This window comes from Filicampus tigris, chromosome 15 (assembly GCF_054856515.1).
Source record: "Filicampus tigris isolate MCC_2025a chromosome 15, RoL_Ftig_1.0, whole genome shotgun sequence".
Classification (NCBI taxonomy): domain Eukaryota; kingdom Metazoa; phylum Chordata; class Actinopteri; order Syngnathiformes; family Syngnathidae; genus Filicampus; species Filicampus tigris.
The window spans coordinates 19,172,135-19,195,106 of NC_141231.1; the positions used below are offsets into that span (position 1 = coordinate 19,172,135).

Sequence of the window (22,972 nt, forward strand, 5' to 3'; positions counted from 1 at the left end):
AGATGACACGCCAGCGTGGGCCCTGTGACCTTCATGGCGGCTCAGATGCTGATTCCTGATTTAGTGCCGATCAGCCGCGCTTGTCAGGGCTCGCGAGGTGCCTTCCAGGGGCTAATAGAAAAGCTCAAGGGCGGCGGGAAAAAAGAAAGAGGGAAGAAGGAGGAGGAGAGGGTGGACCTCCGATGGAAAGAAAGTGTTTTCAAAGGAGTGAAGACATGAGGAGGAGAGAAGGAAGCTGATAAAGGAGGCCGCTTAATTGCAATGTTTCTCAACCTTTATTGAGCCAAGGCACATCTTTCACATCGGAATAAAATCACGGCACACCACTTAGCAAAATGATTCACAAAAAGTATACAAAAAGGGTAATTATGTCATTTCAGTCATTTTGTGGAAGAGCATTTCATTGTTCAGCCCGTTACTGTACGTGGTTAGCATAGATAATTACCCCCTCCCCCCAAGAAATATTAGAAAATATTTTTTTTGGGGGGGGGGCAAAATAATTGACATTAGGTAGTTTTCATTATTGCTTTCACTGTCTCTGTTGTTGCTGTTATTGCTATTTTGTTCATGTAAAGTGCTTTGTAACAGCTGTAGCAGTCATGAAATGCGCCATATAAATATTGTATTGTATTTTCTCGTCACAGCAAGTCTGGAGTCTGCAAAAAGACATTTTTTATATACAAAATTTGAGAAGGATCCATTTTGAAAGCCTATGCTAGAATGCAAATATGAAGTTATCTATACCTGCCGGCAACTGAAAATGACATGACAGTTGCTCGGGTCTCAGATAACGACCAGTTATGGCTCAGCTTCAGAAAACCGGTGAGTAGTGATTGGTGGTTCCCAGAGCCCCGAGCAACTGTCATGTCATTTTCAGTCGACAGCAAATGACAAAATGGCCGCCCCCTGAGAGAGCTACAAATGGGTGGATTTTGCCGCTTATCTCATATTCCACAACACAAACGCAACATTAGTCAGAATGCCTTGTTTACACTAGTGAAGGCTCAGAGAACATATTATTGAAAATAGTTTTGGGGGGGTTGACTTCCTCTTTAATGCGTTCACCATCAAACAGTATGTGCATTATTTGTGTGTAAAAATAAACACAATAAAAACGCACTAGCCGTGGTAAATGCAAATAGAAAATTAGACAACAGAATAAATGAATCACTTGTGATGTGACATATGATTCTGTCCAATAATGGCTCTGTTTTGTGACTGAACATATTTCCATTTTTATTGAAATCATTTATACACGGAATCCAAAGAAACATGTCCATAAGACAAAAGAAAAATGGCTGTGACATTCTGAAAAGTCGTCGTCGTCGTCATCGTCATCGTCGTCATCATCATCATGAACATCAGCAGCAAACCACTTAAGTGATCACAGAAACAACAAAATGTATACATTTTCCAATGCATTGATTCAGGCAATTGAAGTGCGTCACACTTGACAAGTGTGCAGTCAGTCTTTATCTTTCTTTTGTTTCCACACTGTCAAAAGTTCACTTTGGAGTCGATAACTTCAAATGAAATCAAAATAATAAACCTACGCCATGCCAAAATGATTGCTCTGTGGGAATCAAAGCTGGGATCCATCAAGACAATCTCCAATGTGAGCGCTGACGAGCTGAAGATGAACTGAAGCGATGCGCAGTTGTCGCTGAATCGCTCCGGAAATGTGCAGGGAGGAAGCAAACGTGTCAAGTCGCTCTTCGTTTGGGGACTTTTTTACCGGGAACATTATCGGGATTGAATGTGATCAATAGTTGCCAAGATGTCCTAAATGAGCTTTCAATTTGGAATGGTTTGAATTGGTCGAGAAATGTGCAGGAAAGCCAAGAAGAAACATGGAAATCTCTCTCTTGAATTGGGGATTTGTACGTGTCTGCGTGCACGTGTGCGCGTGAAAATGGAGCAATTTGGGAAATGTTATGAACGCTTGCCAAGATGTCTTGAATGACTTCAACAATGTCAAGTTGAATTGGGTTGAAGCAGTTGAGAAATGTGGAAGGATGTCAAGATGTAAACTGCTGCAGTCACTGCCAATGCTGTCATCCAAATGTGCAATAAGGGCAAATGAGGAGACTGTGGAAAAATAGTTCCCCGGATAATCCTGAATGACTTGAAACGTTTGAGGTAGGAATGGTTTGAATCCGTTGAATATAGTGAAAATAATTCCACGGGAAAATTGGAAGGCTGAATGATTTGAATCAGAGACTTGCGGACGGAGGTATACGGCAAATGTCGATATGGCAAATATCTCTTCATTTGTCAAATTTGGGAAATGTGGGAATCATTGGAATGTCGATAAATACTTGCCTTGATGTCCTGAATGAGCGGAATGATTTGAAGTGGCAACTGTTTGACACAGTCCAAAAACGTGGAAGGAGCGGATGTACTGTATGTAAAATGTAAACACTTCAAGTATGTCATTTAGGAATTTTAGCAGTTCCGATGCTAGATGTTCAGGAATCTGTCCATTTTTTTTTTTTTATGTCTGTCACTTGAATCATTTTTTTTAAGTGGCAGTCAAGCTAAAAAAAACAAACAACTCTTTACAATAATATAGCCTATTCTAAGAGGCCTCAGTAGTCTAAACACATTTGTGGAAGATGAATGAAGCAGCAAAATGCAGCCGTTTTGATCCATCTCAGGGGGCGGCCATTTTGCCACTTGCTGTCGACTGAAAATGATGTCACATGCGGTTGCTCGGGGCTCAGGCAATAACCAATCGCGGCTCTGCTTACAAATGTCATAGTCAGGAAAGAGGTGAGCTGCGATTGGTCGTTACCGGAGCCCCGAGCAACCGTGACGTCAGTTTCAGTCCACAGCAAAATGGCCGCCCCCAGAGATGGATCAAAACGGCTGCATTTTGCTGCTTATGTCATATTCCGCAAACACAATATTCATCAGAATGCTGTGTTTGGACCAGTTGGGGCGCATGGAACACTTTAGTGTAAACAACATTTTTGATTTGACTTCCGCTTGAAGGAGAAATAGTTGTGGAATAGTTGTGGCAAAAGGGGGAATTTTACAAGACGGAAAATAGTTCCATGCCTTTCCTGAATTTTGTGACGATTTGAAAGTTTGAAATGGTGACAAAATGTGGTAGGAGTAGAACTGCAAATTGGCAGGATAACAATGATCCCACATTTTGGGGGGCGCAGCACGCGTGAGAATCCTCTTCAGCATTGACGCGTGACTCGGCAAAACAGAAACGCCGAAAGTCGGAATTAGGTGAAGCTCATGGACACGGTGTGCTCCAGAGCCTTCCGGCGGAGCGAGGCGATGCTCGTCCCCCTCCACATGTCACTGTCCGGCGGAGACGCGCACAGCTGCGGCGAGCCGCCCACGTTGGCGGGGGGCACCATGCCAGGGAAGGGGGGCTGGTACAGGTGGGACTGCAGCCCGCCGCCGCCGCCGCCGCCGCCGCCGCCGCCGCCCGTCATGTTGGACAGCCCCATGGAGGCGGGCGGCGGAGGCGGCTGGAGGCCGCACTGGGAGTGGGCCAGGGACTGAGCCATGGGCGGCTGGCGACCTCCCAGGGCGGGAGGCAGCTGCAGCTGGGACATGTTGGCGGGGGCCCAGCGCCCGTCATTGGCGTGGAAGGAGCACAGGCCGTCGCCCAAGGTGAACTGCTGCAGGCCATGGTGCGTGGGCAGCAGCGTGCCCGGAGCCCGGAAGACGTTGCTGCTCTTCTTGCGCTTCTTCCACTTGGCGCGGCGGTTCTGGAACCACACCTGCACGCGCCGCAACACAACACTAAATGAGAGTGTTGTCTCAACCGTGGATTTAAGCACCAAAAAAAAAAAAAAAAAAGGAACACAAATTTGTAGCGTGAAGGAGAGTTAGCGCATTTCATAACAGCTAGAGCTGTAACAAAGCATTTTACATACAAATAGCAAAATAGCCATAATACAACAAAATGGAAGCAATAAATTCACATAAAACACTGTGTACAATTGACACCGGAAAAGAGCCGAAAATTTGGGGTCTGAATAGAAATGCACCTTCAACCGGGTTTCAAAAGCGGACATAGAGGGGGCTTGCCTAACATCCAATGGGAGCTCATCCCAAAGGGGAGGCCCAGCAACAGGAAGGCCCCATCCCCTCTGAGGATCCGCTTGGTCCTCGCCACCTCGAGCAGCGGCCCGTCCGCGGACCTGAGGCTGCGCGCGTAGCAGTGGGGGAGCTCGGAGAGGTACGCCGGGGGGGGGGCCGGGCCATTTCATGACTTCAAATCAAATAGAACAATCTTAAATTGAAGCCCAAAGTGCACTGGGAGCCAGTGGAGGGAGGCCAGAATTGGTGTTATGGGCTCCATCTTCCGAGCACCAGTTAGTAGGTGAGCAGCAGCATTTTGGACCAACTGAAGACGTTTGAGGGAGGACTGGCTGACTCCAAAATAAAGCGCATAACAGTAATCCAGTTGAGATGTCACAAAGGCACGGATGACTGTTTCTAAGTGCTGATGGGAAAGGAGGGGCTTTACCTTCGCCAGCTGTCTAAGGTGAAAGAAGCTCGACATTACAACAGCGCTGATTTGCTGGCCCAATTTAAGATGACTGTCCATTTTAAAACCACAGTTTGAGACTGTTGGCTTTAGATATGTAGACAGGGGGCCCAGGTCAATAAGGTGGGATGTAGACAACACCATAACTTCTGTTTTCTTTTCATTGAAATTTAGGAAATTCGGTGACATCCAGTCTTTGATGTCCTCTAGGTTGGGCAAAAGAGGTCTTATCGACAATGCGTCTTTTTTGCTCAGGGGGATATAGATTTGACAGTCGTCCGCATAGCAGTGGAAGAAAACACCATGTTTTGGGAGGATGGAACCCAGGGGCAGCAAATACAAAGAGAACAGCAATGGCCCCAAAACAGAACCCTGTGGAACACCATACGATAGAGGGGCATAGCGGGACTCCGAGGAACAGAAAAAGTCCTGCCAGCCAAATGGAAAGGATCGAAACCACTCTAGAGCGCATCCACTAATGCCCACTTGGTGTTGCAAACGAGTCAAAAGAATACCGTGGTCTACCGTATTCGAAAGCTGCAGTCAAATCCAACAAAACGAGACATACGTAGTCTCCGGTGTCATTTGCCAGGAGGATGTCATTGAAAACACGTAGCAGGGCTGACTCTGTGCTATGCATCTTTTTGAAGCATGACTGGAAAACCTCCATAACATTATGTTCATCCAAGAAAGATCTTAACTGTGAGTGCGCCACTTTTCCCAGAATTTTAGACATAAAAGGCAGCTTGGAAATGGGTCTAAAATTGGATAGCACAGCTTGATCAAGGGCAGTTTTTTTTCCCCGCCGAGGTTGCACTACAGCATGCATGCAAATGTTGGGGGACTGCACCAGACGACAGGCTGCTGTTGATAATGGCCAAAACCGATTTGCCAATTGTTGGGAGAATCTCCTTGAAGAAGTGTGGAGGAACGCAGTCATGAGGGGAGCCCGATGGTTTCATATGGCAAACCGCATCCTCCAAAAATGTCAGAGAAACCGGCTCAAAGGAATCGAACACTGCTGAACAAGGTACTTGGACAGAGGGGTCAAATGTGGCGTTCGAAACAAGAGCCCTAAGCAACCTCGTCAACGAAAAACTGCAAGAATCGATCGCACATTACAGGGGACGGGTCCGTGCAAATCGGTTGCATGTATGAGCATTTCCGTAGCGTTATGAGAGTATTACAATAGTGCAGGAGCATTTCAGTCATGTGTCAATGAGAGTGTTTCAGTAGTGTGTAAGGGCAAAACAATATCAATAGTACAGTAGTATGTATGACAATTTCAGTGGTGCGCATGAGAAAAAGTAGCAGTGTGTATGAGAGCATTTAAGTGTTGATTATGGGTGGGTAAGAAATCTGAATAATGTACAGTATATGAGAGCATTTTATGTAGTATAAATGAGTGCTCCTGTGGTGTATATTGAGCATAAAAACTAAAATTGCTCTGCCTGTCACTATACATCGCTGGCATAGATAGAAGTCCAATATATATCACCATTTTTTTAAAATCATCTGTTCCTGAAAACGTTGGGACATATTGACAGTATTGGACATACTACCAGTGCACTTGCAGCCTCTCAAAACGCAGGCAGAAAATGCACAAAACTAAACGCAAAACTTGTGTCAAAGTATCAAATTGAGGAATACAAATATATACGCAGTATTTTGAAGTTCTGTCTAAGTGTTAACTCCATAAACTACATTGTTTATATACACGTATACAATTAACTGGTAATTATTATGTGTCAGAATATACGTATTTCATAGATGCACTTTCGCGTCTTTCTGTTGTTTTAAATGTGCTCTCCTGGGTCACGTATTTTTTTTCCCTGAGATTTAACGACCCCCCCCCGTTTTTTTGTTTTCTAACAGAAATACGTTATTTAATGCTCGCGACCCTTGTTAGGATAATCGCATTGGATAATGGGTGGATGGATGGATGTTATTTAATTATGATTTTGTTAAAGATGCATGTTTTTCATTTTCGTAACACGAAGCAAGTACATCTGTCTTCACTCTTTTGAACAAAGCACTTTCGTCGCTTGTAATTTCCTCTTTTACTGTGTTCCTTATTTGAACATGTCATCAAATTTGATCGAATTATTAATTATTTATGATCACTATTTATTGTGGTCAGGTGCAAACTTGGCTCAGGGAAGAGCATCGTCACGGGGATTGTTACATGTCGTCGTTTCATCGAAAATAGGCTCATTTCAAAATAGGCTATTTTCACACAGGCATTTGGAACAGCTCACTGGCACACGAAATAATTAAGGCAAGAGAAAAATGTGTGTCTATACATGATACTGACTTCAAAAATGAAAGCAAGCCATAATGTGCCGCGTTAATGTGGAGGAAAAGCACCGGTGACAAATGCTGATGATGTTATTTCCCCACTCAGCACTTGATGAATGGCAACATTTGCGTGAGGTAGCGAAGCACCCTAATCGAAGCAAAAGCACCGCCATTTTGCACCCAATAAAAATTCAAAAATATATACATAAGTAAAAATAATAATAATAATGAGAAACACATACGAACACACGTATATATGTGAGCATAATTTCACTCGTTCTAATTTTATGCAAATGCGAGTCCAATTGCCCATAGCGTCATAACAATAACAGTCATGATGATTATTATTATGATGATGATTATGATAGTGATGCTGATGGTTATTATCAGGGTGTTATTTCAGCCTGGAGAGGCCCCTTCGGCCTGTCTTTAAGGTATTCGATTCTACAATTGTTTATGCATTTACGTTGGGTTTATAGATTATGTGAATTTATTTGCTATATTTTTACATACACTTGTTTAGTGTTAAACAACAGTAATAGCAATAATAACATATTTGGATAAGGATACGTGAACATGAATACATTCATATTTTGTACGTTTGATTGGTCACGCGATGTTTAATTTATTCGCCCCTTCCCCCCGCCCCCACAATAAGCACACATTGATTCTCGAACAGATTAGAAGAGTAAAACACGATACACGTACCGTTCACAATACATGCAGTTGCGGGAAAAAATGAAGAGACAAAACTAAAATACTCAAGCTTTTTTTTTTAGGTTGTTCGGGCCATTTTTGTTTCTGTGGTGCAAATGTTTATTCTAAATGACAATATTGCAATTTGAGAGGTGTGTATACAGCCAATATTTGATCGAATTCAACAGATGTTCATTACACTCATACAGCAGAATCAGAGAACCTGATCATTTTTGCATTTGTGTGCAGAGCCGCCACTAATTGCTGTTGCACAATTTGATTCGATTTTTCTTTTTCACTCAAAACGCAATGAGATCAACAAGTTGTTGTTGCCGACGACGACGGCGGCGTTGCAGTACCTGCACTCTGGACTCGGTCAGGCCGATCCTGAGGGCCAGCTCCTCCCGCATGAAGATGTCCGGGTAGTGCGTCTTGGCGAAGCTCCTCTCCAACTCGTTGAGCTGCGCCGGCGTGAAGCGGGTCCGGTGCCGCTTCTGTTTCTGGGCCTGCTGCTGCTGCTGCTGCTGCTGCTGCTGCTGCTGACTTCCGTGGCCGCCGCCGCCGCCGCCGTTCTGCTGCTTATCCTGCTCCGTGATCACCTGCACCGCCGGGTTGGAGCCTCCCCCACCTCCTCCTGCCGGCCCGGAGGAGGTGACGTCGTCGGCGGGGAGCATGGTGGCGCCGTCCGGCACCGGGCCGAGCTCCGCGGAGTGTCCCGGGTCCGCTCCGCTTCCGGTCAGCCTGCACTTTAAAGCCTCGCGGTGGCCCAGGAGCTCGGCCGCATCTTTCATCCCTGCGCACCCACGTGCAACAAAACATCTCTTCATATGACGTCCCCTGACCTTGAAATTGAACGGCAGTTTTTCATCCTTCTGACAGCAACAGAAAGTGAATATAGAAGTTGTCGCCCAAGCTTGCAGATCCTTATGTTCGTTGGGTGGCTAGTCAAACTATAGTAGTTAATAATAATAATAATAATAATAATAATAATAATAATAACAATAATAATAACAATAAAATTATAGTATCCTCAATACCAGTCGAAATCAACCGGAACAAATGAGTGTCAAATTTCACTGAATTCTGTTCGAGAAAAACAAATGGATTTGATTTTTATTGTAATTCAAATAGCTAATGCATTGCAAAATCATTCACGAAAACGTAAAGCAAAACATGAAATCGTCCCCGTTCATTCAAGTCATATTTCACCCCCAAAATAGTCAATATTTCATCACTTCTACCAGGGTGTGTAAACTTAGGAGCACATCTCTAATAACACCAATGAGCTGTGCATGACACATTATAAACCTGTATCATTACATTTTTTTTGGTCTAGCCAGTTATACCCAATAAATTCTGAAATATGAAAACAAAAATCAACTTAACCGCATATTTATAAAAGTGACATGTGGAAATATGTGCAGAAAGCACTTCATAAGCTGCCTTTGAAATACTTGCCTCGTACTCTCCATTCCACCATAGTTCAATCAAATCACGCAGTTAATATAATAATTGCTTTTCCAATAAATTAGCGCGGCGAATCACGGTAATCGTGCGTGTGTGCGCGCGTGTGCTTGTGCTCGCGCGCGCGTTTGTGTGTGTGGAGCTTACAGCAGAGTTGAAGCGCCGAGTTGGGCGACGACAACTCACCCAGGCGAGCATCCAGGAGGTCGGCGTGAGAGAGCATCGCCCACCGCGAAGGGGGAAAAAAAAGAAAAAAAAAGAAAAAGGCGATTAAAAAAAAAAACAACCCGTCTATGCCTATTTAGGAAATCTCGCTGTTCTTAAATGAAAGCAAATTCGCTTTGCCTTAAAAAGACGTCCAGCTTGCATTATAATGCACCTTAGAAGGAAAGGGAGGAGCCTAACGAGCGAGTGCAGCCTCCGGCGCCCGCCCGAGCGCGACGACCAATCAGAGGGGACCACCCCTCCGCACACACGCACACACGCACACACACACACTATAAAGCACCTTCGCTCGCTTCTATCGAGCACTTGAGTCCCCTTAATTGGCTTTGATTTGTGCCCCAAATTCAAACCCAGTAAGGTCTTCCAACTGATGCTCACGGCTGCACATGTAGCACCAAGCTAAACGCCCCCCTTTATATTAGCACAAATCGCTGGAATCACTTTTATTAGGGTTATTTCGTGATAAAAATGAAGGAGTGGCCGCCCAATTGGGTGTCCAAAACACTTTGCATGAGTTCTCATCCAATTCAGTCGTGGAGAATAATTCAATGGACGAGACCACGGAAGGTACACGTGAGCAAATATTAGCTCCAGTATGCTAACATGGCCTTTTGCTTGCAATTAAATCAAGGCTCTCCACCCCAGAATAAATAATAAAATCTAACATAAAATGAGCACACACATTGTAGCTCTGAGGTTCGTAGCACTGAAGATTAGTTCAGTGTTGGCATTAGCACAATTAGTTTATATCACATTTATTTCATGATATAAATTAAGTTCTTTGCATACAACTATTTATTTTTTAATCATCATTCAATTGTGTGAGAGAGAAATGTGAATTTAGTTGGGACTACTTAGCTCCAGTATGCCAACATGGACATTTTCCTCCAAATAGATGTTAAATCAAATATCCATCCCAAAACGATGATTGTCATAAATTACGTGATTTATATTACATTACATTACTAATAACAAGATTGAAGGTGAAGCTTAGCTTGCCAATAGCACGAGTAGAGCGGATCACTTTTATCAGGTTTATTTCATGATAAAATTGAAATATTTGGCGCACAATGAGTTTAAAAGAAAAACACGTGTCATTTGTCATCATGAACCAGGCAGAAGCCTCAATTCAATCGGAGTTGTTCAGCAAAAGTTAGCTCCAGTATGCTAGCTCGCACATTTGCTTTCAAATGGCCATTCAATATTACGTTAAAAAGACTACATTTTCAAGTATACCAGACATTAATAATGTAGCTGCTTTATTTGAAGAATTTTTTTTCTTATCCTCATTGAAGCTAGCGCATATAAACGGAGGGCATTCATAGATGACTACAATTGTGTAAAATGAAACTTTGGCTTGACAAGGATGCATCATTTGGTAAATAACTGCAAGAAAAAACGGACGGCAACGTTATCTGGTATTAGTCATTTTTATTTGTAAGAATTTAAAAATAACGGGATAAAACCCAATTGCACTTTTAAAGGCTTGCGATATAAAACGCAGACGTCTAAATGTGTTGGTTCGACATTTTGAAACATACTTTTGTAATATTGCTTAATTTTACTGCAAACATTCTTCAGTAAGTTTCTCACCTCTGCCGCTTGTGTTCACCTTTTCTTTTCTCCGCTCTTTCTAAGTGTGGTGGCGGAAGCAATAGGATGCTGATGAAGATGGGACACACTTTGCAAAAAAGACCATGAACATTAACTAGAACTCATTCTTGGTGGATTTCTTTGGTCAAAGTGGTCTAATCATGTTTTCAAAGCAAGAGGATGGTCATGCGATGATGATCCAACTTCAACAAACTGTTGATTTTTTTTTCTTTTTACTCCCCACAAGCCTTAGTTAACCTCATACAAGGACAGAGGAGATAATCGGACAGAGATTATTGAACAGAAAGAGTAGCAAAATAGTTAGAAAAACCAAATAAATGTAAAAAAACCAAAAAAAAAACCAAATACTAATTACGAAGAAACATTTACCGAAAAAAGTGTATATAGCTGTATTTTATTTTTAACCCTATGGATTTAATTGGACACATTGTATCAATAACAATGACTAAATGTTTTTGTTTCATGTATTAACTGTATTGTATTTAACATAAAATGAATTCTCAAATTTGAGGTATGGCCAAAAAATATTTCATTTTGGTGCTTCTATCTAAAATTATTTCTACTGTTAAAAAGAGTACCAGAACAAATTAGGTACGCCTGACAAGCGTTAATATGTATGCTTAATTCTGTACATTCAATTCATATTATAATATTCATGTATTAATTTAGTTCGCTTTAAGGCTGCAATGAAATCTTGGGGCTTTATGTGGCAATGCTTCTGTTTATACTTCAGGGTTTTGTTTTGTTTTTAAAACAAAAAGAGTTGTTTTCCTCAATTAGGTTTACCACAAAAATGTTCTGAGTACAAAAAAAAAAAAAAAAAAAAAAGATCACCATTGTAACTGAACCTTGATTGGGACTCATTGGGAAGATGTGACTTTTCCGGATTCATGGGTACACTTATCTTCAACATGACAAAGTTGGAGTTTGGCCCACCAGAATTTTGCTGGAATGTGACATGCATCTACATGGATTTGTACGGATAAAGCTTTGGCAATTATGTATTATTATCATGTAGACAGATAATACATTTATACTCAAAGGCATAGTCTTTATCCTCTGTAAAGAGCGACTACCATTACTACAGCTTTTGACTAGCTGCGTTTTATCTTGCCTCTAGGTGGCGTGCACGCCAGATCGAGCTGCGCAATGTCCATTGACGCAAAACAAAAAAGTGGGAGAAAAATGGTTGAATTGTGTGGATTGTATTTATTGATGTCATACGCATGTGTGTATAACGTTGTTTGTGAACGAGAGTTGTTCCCGGCCGCTCGCATGACCCCAGATGTGATTGTTGGCCGCATGGCACAGCTCAATTAGCACGGCGGCCCATCGAGCGGACTCCATTTAGGTCGTGAGTTATGTGAAAAGAATACAATTACAGCTCTCGATGTAATAATCAGCGCTGAAAAGCCATTTTCTCTGAAGCGGACACTGCGGGGTGGGTGTCACGCAGCAGCGGCGGCGCGGAGTGGTGGTAGGGGCCGAGAGAATAGGGGGGCTTCGTTACAGTTTTGTTTTGGGGTTTTTTTTTTTTTTTTTTAGGAAGGCTGCGTTGTAAATATTGTCATCAAAAAACAAAATGTGGACTATAATGATCTGTTCAAATGTAACTTGCTTTGTCCACCAATCGAGTTGGTTTACTTTGTGATGCTTCAAAAGCGTTTTTGGGAGGCCATTTTGCATTTATGAGGGCTGGGGGCAGAGACCCAAAACAACCAGCACAGACACTGTGGCGGGAAAAGGTCATATATACATTTAATACAGAACAGTGTCCAACTGCCAGCTTGTGTCATCTTTTTAGAGTTGATATAATTTTGTTTGACAAAACGTTGCTAGCCTAATGCTAACCTCTAATGCGGTGTTGCAGAAAAGACAGACATGAGTGTGTTCCAGTCAGTCTGCAGTGTATTCGTGTGACAACATCATCAGAACAACGAGACAATTTGACGGCAAAAACAAAAACTTGCATTGATCGCAGGAGTTCTAAAAGCGGCGGCACCATAAAGAATGGCGGTCGATGTGGTGGTGGCGGTTCTTTATGCAAAAAAAAAAGGGGAACAAAAAGGAATGAAGGTTTGATGCAAGCTCACGACAAGACATCACGCCTCCAACTTGATGGAGTCCAACAGGCTTTTGGCTTCCTGGTACTCGACCGACTCCGATAATTCCTCCTCCGCTTCCTGCAACCATGACGACAACAAACAAACAAACAAACAAACAAACACAGGTTGCTTCTTTTAGCAACATTGCCACTGCTCCAATGTGACAGCAGTCAGCCAATCAAAAGCACTGCTGCAGTGAAAAACACTCAAGGGCGTAAGACACACAAACAGGAATAATAATGAAAAAGAATAAAAATGATAAATATAAATATATATATATATATATATATATATATATAAAAGATTCAGTTAGCAAATGCAAATATAGTGTCCACTGTGTATTTACTTGAGTGAAGAAAACACAAGTGAATAAAAAAAACATTAAAAAAACAATGTTCCCAAAAGTTGATGGCTCCCATTCACAGAAACACACAGCTCCACTTTGCCGCATCCAATATGGTGTCAATGTTGAGATACAATGCGCACTCAAGGCGGTCTGTGTCTCTGCATATTGAGCCATGTTTTCTTCACAGTTCAAATTACATCATATTTAAAATGCTAATGAGCTACGAAACATCTAATTAAAAAAAAAAAGGGGGGGAGCCCACGTCAAGCGCGTGCCGCCATGTTGGACAACTGACCAGCAAGTGCAGCAGGTCGCCGTGGGCGATGGTCATGCGACGTCGGCTATCCGGGATCATCATGATGGTCTCCTGCAAGCTCGCCATCTGAAAAACAGCAGCAGCGCAATTAAAAGCAGCAAGGGCAGGCCAAGAAGGTCCCTAACGAAGCTCCAATAACAGAGCAGAGAGAAAAGTGGCCTGCGGACATTGTTGGATGTTTTGTTCGAATGTGCCGCTGCCTTTAGCCCGTCTATGGCGCGTTGTATAAAAATGGTAGCATTAAGCTAGCGGACATATGTATGGTTTGGTTGAACATTTTGCTGCTACAATGTTTACTCCTCTTTTGACAGTTTGACACTAAACCTCCAATTTGAAGAACCTTGCGAGTTTTCATTTTGCCAAAGTGAGCGTGCTAAGTTTTATCATCATTTTTTTAATTACTAGTCCGTGCATTGTTTACATTCTGCCGACCAATAAGAGAAGGGAAACAACTTGATTTGTCGCGTGCATTTCAGCCAGCTTGGATTTTTCCCGAGTGACCAATTTTAAAAAGCGATTCAAAGCGCACGCGCGAAAGCGACAGCACACGAGCAGTCGGCTGCGGCGGCGCCGGGCTAAGCGCGGGCGGGCCACGCCGGAGAAAAGTCACGCCGCCCTCTGGCTGCGATGGAATGATCCCATCAGCGGTGGGATAAAAGATGACACTTAGCCACTTATTGATTCCATGAAAACAAAGAAGCTCTAATCCATCCTACCTCAGACGCATCATCTCCAACCATCATCCATCTGGCCTCCTTGCCTGGCCATTAACGCCAGCCAAGCGTGCCGCCTCTTGGCTGTCGTCCCCCCCAACCCCCGCCCCGGCCCCACTACGAATGAACAAACAAAACACGCACACGCCTGGAATTTTAATGCTAGCGGTAAACATCGCCACAGTCTGAGGAAAAAAAAAAAAGACGAGGGAATTGGGACAGCAACAACAAAATGGAGAAAAAGTGCACTTGAAGTCATTACTGTGAACAATCGAATCTTTTTAGAGTCCATCAACATATTGATTATTCCATCCAATGGATTTGCAGCCCCGAAATCTTGGGGCAAAAATTTCCCTGCAACATATTCGTGGTCAACTTCCACCCGCCCCCGAGCCAGCCTGACAGCAAACCCCTCCAAATCGCACAAGTCTGAATTCAGGGCCGTGCGCCTTCGCTGCAGTACCACATTTGGCCACGACATGCCGGGCACCGCTGCTGTTTAACGAAAGCGAAATTAACAACAAGAAGTAGACGCAGAGAAGGTGCCCAACTCCAAGAACATTCACTGTTTCTACAGAACAGAAAGATTATCATCCTAAAATCATTTAAAAGATCATTTAAGATAAAGCTCATTTCTGCTAACCCTTTAAGGTGTTTCGCACTGTATGCTAGCATTAAGCTCGCGGACTTTCATAGCTATGCGGCACAGAGATTGTCCCCAATCGCGGGGGTTCACTGGCTTAAAATAAACGACAACAACAAAAACTTGGATCCGCGGCAACATTTGATGTATTCTTAGGTGTCGTCTTGTTTACAAACATCCAGAATGCAGGCGTGTAACATACGTGTTGCTTGATGAGGAAAGCGTCGGCCGCCGCCTCTTTCAGCTGCTCAATCTTCTCCTCCTGCTGCTTGGCCTCCGTCCTGTATGACGCCTCCTCTTTGGCCAGCCTGCGCACACAAAGGCGTCCTTCAAGGAACGTACATTGGCGCCGTGACTTTCATGGACCTCCGGCTTGCGAATTCTACCAATTACTTGCTCATTTTTTTAAACCCATAAGCAGCGGCGGATATTTGAAGCAAGGAAAACTCACACGACTGCGGCTTACTGAGTCATTTGCGTCCGATTATGTTTGTAACACGGCCCCGTCCGGTGCTCACGGCTTGCACGCCAGCACAATGTCCAATGAAGTGAAGCAAAAACTGTGGCAAAAAAAAAAATTCCCTGAGCTCATATTTCAATGAGCGGCGAAGGGTTGCGATTGTTGTTTTGTCGTCAGGGTTGTTGAAGTTTGCAAAGGCGTTCGCCAACAGCTTTCAACGGTCGCAATCAGATTTCTTGTCGCAAACACGTTTGGAACATGTTCAAAATTCGATGCTTCACTAAGTTTTTATCAAGTACAACATTTTCGTGGAGCATCTTTCAGCTCTTGAATGATCACAGTGCTTATGCGACTCCTCCGCGCAACGCGCACACTTGAATTGATCATCAATTTAGCCCCTAATTTAGAGCAAGTCGGGTGGTAAATGGGCCGCTTTTCCTTGATTGTTAGTGAAAATGGAGCAGGAGCACATTGATCCGTTTGGATTATTTATCTATTAGCAGCCAAATGGACGTAAATCTATTAAACACATTCCCAGCTTGATTGGCATAACACACGTTTGCAATCGATAACGATTCCCCCGGCTAATCGTCGTCTTCGCAATCCAAAGTGACGGACGAGACAACATTTTTCACGAGAGCGGCGCAGTGAATCGGCCGCATTAGCCACGAGGTTTTGCGCACCGGCTGACGCCACTCTGTCATATTTTACGTCAATTACGTCTCGCCTCGGACGCCGGGAGGCATATGCGAGTGGAGCGGAGTGGGGGCTGCTGCATGTTAGGAACACACACACACACGTAAAAAAAAAAAAAAAAAAAAAAGTGCGAATCATTTGAATAGAAATGAAGGACAGTTTAATAACAAAATGTCGGCACCTCCCCTTTTTCCCAGCGCTGATGCTAATTTCTTATTCCTCAAAATCAGAGCGCCGGGGGTCGCGGCGGCTTTTAAATAGACCTGCCACCTCCCGCTTAATGGAAAAGGCAGCTCGCTGGAAAATAGGAAAAAGAAGAAAAAAAAAAAAGGGGGGATTCAAGCCAGGCCGCTATTCCGCCACACTGTATTTTTGAGGCGGAGTGTCGCGGGCGGCGGGGAGCGCAATGACAAAGGCAAATTACTTTTGTCATTTTATTAAGGGCATTCGCCTTCCTAGACAAAAAAAAAAAAGAAAGTGTGAGGAAATAAAAGTGGATAGAGACTGGAATAAAGTGAAGACACATGGCGGAATAGGAGACACCAACGAGACAGAGCAGACATTTTAAAACTCCACATTTTCAAAGGGCGGACAAGTACAATTTCATTTCTGAATTTCTAAAGCTGGAAATTTCTATGGCTAACTTTGGAAACGTGCCCTTATAATCTTATTTGTTAAAAGTAGGCTCTTATCTTAATTTAATATTACTTGCCCTCAATCGGAAACAAGGCCAGACAACGGAGATTGATCCCTTTCGCTGGCTAGTTATTTAGACAGCTTAGTGACACCTCAACCATGTTTGCCCCCCTGCTGGTTGGCTGACTACAGCCGGAGAAAATACTTGATGAGGTGTGCCCCAAAGGCTTCATTTTCAGGCAAGTTCATTTAATTGTGGCTGCCTAAATCATGATCACGATTAAAATTGGATTAATTTTGCAGCTCTACTTATTTCTGTGACATCTCAAAATACTGAGCAACAAAAACAAGAATGAGAAAAAGACTTTTGATGGCAAAATAATGTTTTGTTTTTTTCACAGATGTATAACTAAGAAATGCAGCGTGAGCGAGGCCAAGTCACCGCATGGCTTGAGTTGAACATCTTCAACTGAGAAGTTGTGCTGATCTTGAATCTAAAGTGATGCAAAGCCGCCATCTACAGGGATGTGTTTGTCATTAGAGTGGTTTAAAACGTGAATTTCACAAACAAGATGGGTGCGACCCTCTTCCACACCCACCCATTGAAAAACAGAATTGACAAATAATAATAATAGATAATTGTCTGGCTGGGGGAGCACGTTAGTAATGTGACCCTCATCCAAGCGCAATGGATTGCGCATTACGTTGCAAAGACAAGTTGCTGTACACCGCCAGCCCATTGTCAAGAAGATCGGACATATTTTCCCATTTGGCCGTGTTGAAAATACAGGCGTGAAATTGGCCAATCACATTCCAGGTTTTCGCAGACTCTGTATCGGTCTGTCGTGGTGAAGAAAGAGCACAACCCAAGGTGAAGCTCTCGATTTATTAGTCAATCTATGGTCCTACCCTCACCTAGGGTCACAAGCTATGGGTCGGAACCGGAAGAACAAGATCCCGGATCCAAGCGGCCGAAATGGCTTTTCTCCGCAGGGTCTGGGCTCTCATTTAGAGATAGAGCGAGTAGCTTGGTCATCCGGGAGGGACTCAGCGTCAAGCCGCTGCTCCTCCACGTCGAGAGGAGCCAGGTGAGGTGGCTCGGGCATCTGATTAGAATGCCTCCCGGACGCCTCCCTGGTGAGGTGTCCCGGGCATGTCCTACCGGCAGGAGGCCCCGTGGACGACCCAGGACACGCTGGAGAGACCATATCTCCCGGCTGGCCTGGGAAGGCCTGGGGATCTCTCCGGAAGCGCTGGAAGACGTGGCTAGGGAGAAGGAAGCCTGGGCTTCCCTGCCGAAGCTGCTGCCCCGGCGACCCGACCTCAGACAAGCGGCAGATAATGATTGGATATTCCAAGTTTTCCAGGACGCATCGTGTCAACTCTAAGTTAACTTGTTATCAACAAAATGGTCAATTGGAAATAATTTAAGTAAATATGTCAAAGGAAAAGGGACGGCTTACTTGCCGAAAGATATCTACTCATGGGTGATTTTATTCAACGTGACAGTGAGGCGGCGACGTCCCAGAACGACCATTGCGAATCTTTGCGAGCACATTATGAATGGAAAGCAAGTCGTAAAACGCTTCAAACATAGCCCAAATGCCAAGTAAGACAGCTACAATAGATACAAGCAGTGTAGCTTGTTGTTAGCCACACGGGAGCTAACTAGTAAATAAATAAATGCGGAGAAAAAGCCACAAGCGATGAAAACAAATATAACAACATATATGGCAAGCCGCGCTACGCCAAGACAATGCATTTTGTGAAAGACCGCAGTAGCGGTGCCATTATGTCGCACCCTCCGACAAGCTTCGCTAAAGCACCGCAGTGGCGTAAAGCCTTTCCCGAAAGCACCGTCGCATCTTCGGCCTGGTCTGGCGCCGAGCCCGCCTCTCAGTCCGGCTAAGCTAACTAGCCTGCTAGCTGCGTCTGCGTCACGTTCCCCTGATGAAACCGTCGTGTGGCAAACCTACCGCTTTAGGACGCCGGTTTTGATCTTGATCTGTCGTAGTCTCGGGTCTGCCATGGCTGCGAGCGGTGAATGTATTGAATGTGGTCAAGGAGCTGTTGTCGCGTGCTCGGGGCGGGGCGGGCCGAGAGAGCAGGAAGCGGGGAGCAGGAAACAGGAAGCAGGAAGCAGGAAGCAGGCGGGCGGCAAGGCAGGCGCGACCAAATGATGGCGGCGCAATCGATCACAGTTCAGTCAATCATGAACAGCTTGGAAGCTTCAGTCGCATACACCGCGAAATAGATAAATATAAAACGACTTCCATTGTCACTATCATGTGTCATATGTGTCATCTTACACACCGGGTATCCTACAGGGTCGCGGGGAGGTGCTGGAGCCTCTCCCAGCTGACTATGGGCAAAAGGCGGACTACGCCCTGAACCGGTCGCCAGCCAGTCGCAGGGCACAGACACAGACACTGAGTGGGAACCGATCCCACGCTGCCCGCACAGGCCCGAACTCGGGCCAGTGTACCTTTACACCATCGGTGTCAAAGTTGGTCCTCAAAGGGCCGGTGTCCTGCCTGTTTTCCATCTGTCCCTGCTGCAACACATCTATATCAAATGATCAGCTCACCAGCAAGCTCTGAAGGCGCCTGATACGATCCTCATCATTTGAATCAGGTGTGTTTCTGCAGCGAGAGATGCAAAGCGGCCTTTGGGGACCGGAGCTTGACACATGTGCTTTACACCATCAGTGACCCATGATGTTACACATGAAAGGCTTCCAAATATTATTTAATGATTTGCTTGCTATATTGCATGATGTGTTTTTTTACTTTTATTTTGTACTGTATATTTTGTTTCTGTTCTTATTTGCATATTTTTGAATTGTATTTTTAATTTTCACTTTAATTTCTTTATTTTGGATTTTGGCAGTTTGGGTCTTGCAATGCAGATGGAATGTTATTCAAATGAGGGGGCGGTCCTACGTGTATCTGGAATTGAGCTATTCGCCTATTGCTTGATCGACATGTCAGCGCAGGAAGCGCCAACAGCTTCCCAATAGGCGAATAGTTCGACCCTAGCCACACTCAGGTCCCGCCTCTCATTTGAATAACACTTATTCATGCGATCGAGCATGAAATGTAGAATAACGTTTCTTCCAAAACATTTCTTTTTGAATACAATTACTTCATGTGAGCACGAACTGCAGAAGGAAATGTTATCATTGTCTGATTTTTAAGCCCTTGCACTAACTTTGCGCACAAGCTCGAATGCGTATGCACTCTGGAAACTCCATCGACTTGCGGGTCATGCGACGGAGGGTCACGTGGGGAGCACTCGTCCCCCTCAGGCGCTGACCGTTGATTATTGGTCTTTTCCGACTTTTCCAAACTAATAGTGGCACTCTCAAGCATTTGTCGGGTGCACGCGGCCTGCTGGACTTAATTGATATTGAGCAGGGAGGAGGGGGAACCTGAGGGCGGGCGGCGGCTGGGCGCCGCTACTGCGTGGCTAATTTGCGGTTTAATCAGCGTTTGTAATGAGAGTCACTGATTAGCGCAAGTTGGAAATAAAAGAGAATTACAAGGAACGTCTGTCAGAGTCCAGTGATAATTTACTGCTAATTGTCACGATTAGAGCCAACTGGATGACTTTGGGATATTGGAATGCCCTTTCGCAATACCTACAGGAGCATGGGGAAAAAAAATAGTCATACTACGAGAATGAGTTTACAAAATAATTACAACAGGGTTTTTCGCAAGATGTTTTCGACGAAGACAAATACTGTAGCCCCCTACTCTGTTGCACTTTCCAAAAACCTGTCGTAGTATTCAATTCAAATACAGGGAAGCCGATCGTTTGGATTTTCAAACAAATGAGCTCAGGCTGGATGGGATGGAGGTGGGGGTGGGGGTGGGGGTGGGGGGGATGAGACGGGGGTCCGTGGCTGCACGCGCCTCCTCGGGCCACCGCCTGAATAGCAAATGACAAATTAGCGAGAAATGTGTGTATGAAGGCCCTTGCTCAATTAGCGCTAAGCAGGGAAGGAGAACATGCACAGACACACACACGCACACGCACACGCCCACGCACGCACGCACGCCCCCCCCCTCCCCACACACACACTTCCATCAATGGCAATAAAGCGAATCTATGTCCCCGTTTGTGTCACTAAAGTAGCATTTGTTTCCGTTGATGCTGACCTATTCTCCCTTCGGTCTTCCCTTTCATTCGCCACTTCGCCTTACTCCTTAATTGCTGCATTTTCCCTCTTTCCTTCCTTCCCTCAGCCTTTTTCTTCGTTCCCTGCATCCCCCCGTCCTAAATTCTTTCTTCCCCCACTTTCTCTCCTTCCTCCCCATTCCTTTTCTCCTTCCCGAATTCTCGACATCCTTCCCTTATTCCGTTCTCTTCCTCTACTTCCTCTGCTGTTCTTTCCTTGCAAGCCCCGTGTACATTGGCCTTCCCGACTTCCCCTCCCTTCTACGTCTCTCATTCTCCCTCCTTCCTTAACGTCGCTTTTCCTCCCCTTCATTCCTCCCTTAACCCCGCATCGCACCACGTGTGCGTGTTTCAATGCGCGTGTTCGTGGTGCACGTGTACAGATAAATGTGCGTGTACTCCTCAGCGCGCGCGCGCACGCACGCACGCACGCACGCACGCACTCATTAAGTCAGCAGAAGTGTCCATCCATGATTACCTCTTCCAAGATTCCCGGCAGTGCGAGGGAGGGATGAGGCGGGCGCGGGGGTGACGGGTGGGTAAATGAAACTTTGTAGGGGGTCACTGCTTTTGCACGCGGGCTATCCATCTTCCTCCTCGTCACGTCCCCGCCGCCGCCGAGGCTGCTGGGTAATTACCTCTCAGGTCCGCGCGGCGCACCGCTTCATTATGTCCCCATGCACGCAACGCTCGTAATTGTAGACGGGGGAAACATGCAGGTCGTCGAGTGTGTCGGGGTGTAAACGGCTCACACGCTCACGCACCTCAAAAGCTCAGCGAAGCCTGCAAGACTTCAGCTCCGCGAGCATCGAAAGGGTCAATTCTTCAAAGAGGACATGCGCGATGCATGGTTGCTAATCCAACTTTGCCACCGTGACTGAGTTTCACATTTTAGGGCGAGTCATCAACTTTTTGCCGCCATGCACGCACAGTGATCAAAGAAAAGACAAAGCCAAATATCACAGGATTTGCAATTTGGCTTTGTCCACCCGTCTAGTGTTTGTGGTTCCAGTTGGGCGGGAATTGGACAAAATCTCTCGGACGGGTTTTGTCTTTGAAGAACCCCTGAGAATGGTCCAAATGAGCCTGAGGCTGCTTTGTTGCAGGATGGCAAACATCCAGTGTCTTTTTAGCCATGCAGGCTACTTGAGACGTTTTTTTTTTGTCGGTTTGACAAGCCTACCAAATTTTGTGTGGCTAAGCAAAACCGGCTTGAGTGGCTGCATTTGTTCAACAACGACAAAATCTAGGATGAATAACGACTCAACCAATATGGCCACTTTAAACCGAAATGGATACGTGCATGCCCTCTTGAGACTTGTTTGTGAGTCAACTCGTGATAGAGCTGTCTAGCAAATTCCACACTGGGGGCTGAATTATTATTTTTTAATACAAATGAAATCTGGAGTACAACTGAACCAAAAAGGCTTCATTATTGTGAGTTTGCCCAAAAAGGCCACTTCAAACCAAAACGGCGGACTTTCTGGACGGTTTAAGACTTTTTATGTGTGTCCTGTTAAGATAGACATTTCTACCCATGCAGTTTCATGCCCATCTGTGAATTTGCCCCAAAAGGCCGACTTCCTTCCTGGGTCATTTCAGACATGTTTCTGGCGCGTGTTGTCGTGTGCCTGGATAAACGTTTATTTTGACAGGGCTGGCAGGTCCAGGGGGTCCGTGCGGGCCCACCGCGTCCTTGACAAGATGAATGTTGTGATGATCCAGAGGTTTCACGGGAGAGGCTTAACGCGCCGGCTGTATTTGGCACCCGGAGGTCCACTCGGAGTCTGCACACACACTTTGTCACCGTGACCGCACGCGGCAACCTTCCGCTTGGGAGAAAAGCACAAAAAGAGCCAAAGGCAAGTAAAACAGAGCCCACCTGGGAGCTCCAACGCTGATGTTTCGCGAAACCTGAAAGACTTTAACCCCCCCCCCCGCGCCCCCCCAATAAAAGAGGTGATTTTGGAATTATTCAGCGTTTTTAGGCACGCTTGCTTTGTATCATAATTGATTTATTGTATATAAAAAATGTTTGTGACATTTTAGTTTATTTCACTAAATA

The 22,972-nt window shown here is 44.9% G+C and overlaps 2 protein-coding genes across 3 annotated transcripts; both read right to left on the reverse strand.

Annotated features, from left to right (window-relative positions):
* Positions 1–1,210: 1,210 nt before the first annotated feature.
* On the reverse strand, positions 1,211–12,557 carry LOC147135888 (homeobox protein orthopedia B-like). Of its 2 annotated transcripts, none has more exons than XM_086053727.1 (3): positions 9,161–12,557; positions 7,870–8,303; positions 1,211–3,743 (listed from the first exon to the last, which is right to left on the reverse strand). In XM_086053727.1, exons 1-3 carry the CDS (start codon positions 9,195–9,197, stop codon positions 3,237–3,239), a joined length of 978 nt encoding a protein of 325 aa, XP_085909853.1. In that variant the 5' UTR covers positions 9,198–12,557; the 3' UTR covers positions 1,211–3,236. The 2 variants fall into 2 exon arrangements, with proteins under 2 accessions (XP_085909853.1, XP_085909852.1); XM_086053726.1 differs by having other exon boundaries at positions 9,122–12,557.
* A 146-nt stretch (positions 12,558–12,703) lies between these two features.
* On the reverse strand, positions 12,704–18,883 carry tbca (tubulin cofactor a). Its single transcript, XM_086053728.1, has 4 exons — positions 18,705–18,883; positions 15,139–15,244; positions 13,560–13,646; positions 12,704–12,996 (listed from the first exon to the last, which is right to left on the reverse strand). Exons 1-4 carry the CDS (start codon positions 18,755–18,757, stop codon positions 12,916–12,918), a joined length of 327 nt encoding a protein of 108 aa, XP_085909854.1. The 5' UTR covers positions 18,758–18,883; the 3' UTR covers positions 12,704–12,915.
* Between the last annotated feature and the right edge of the window lie 4,089 nt (positions 18,884–22,972).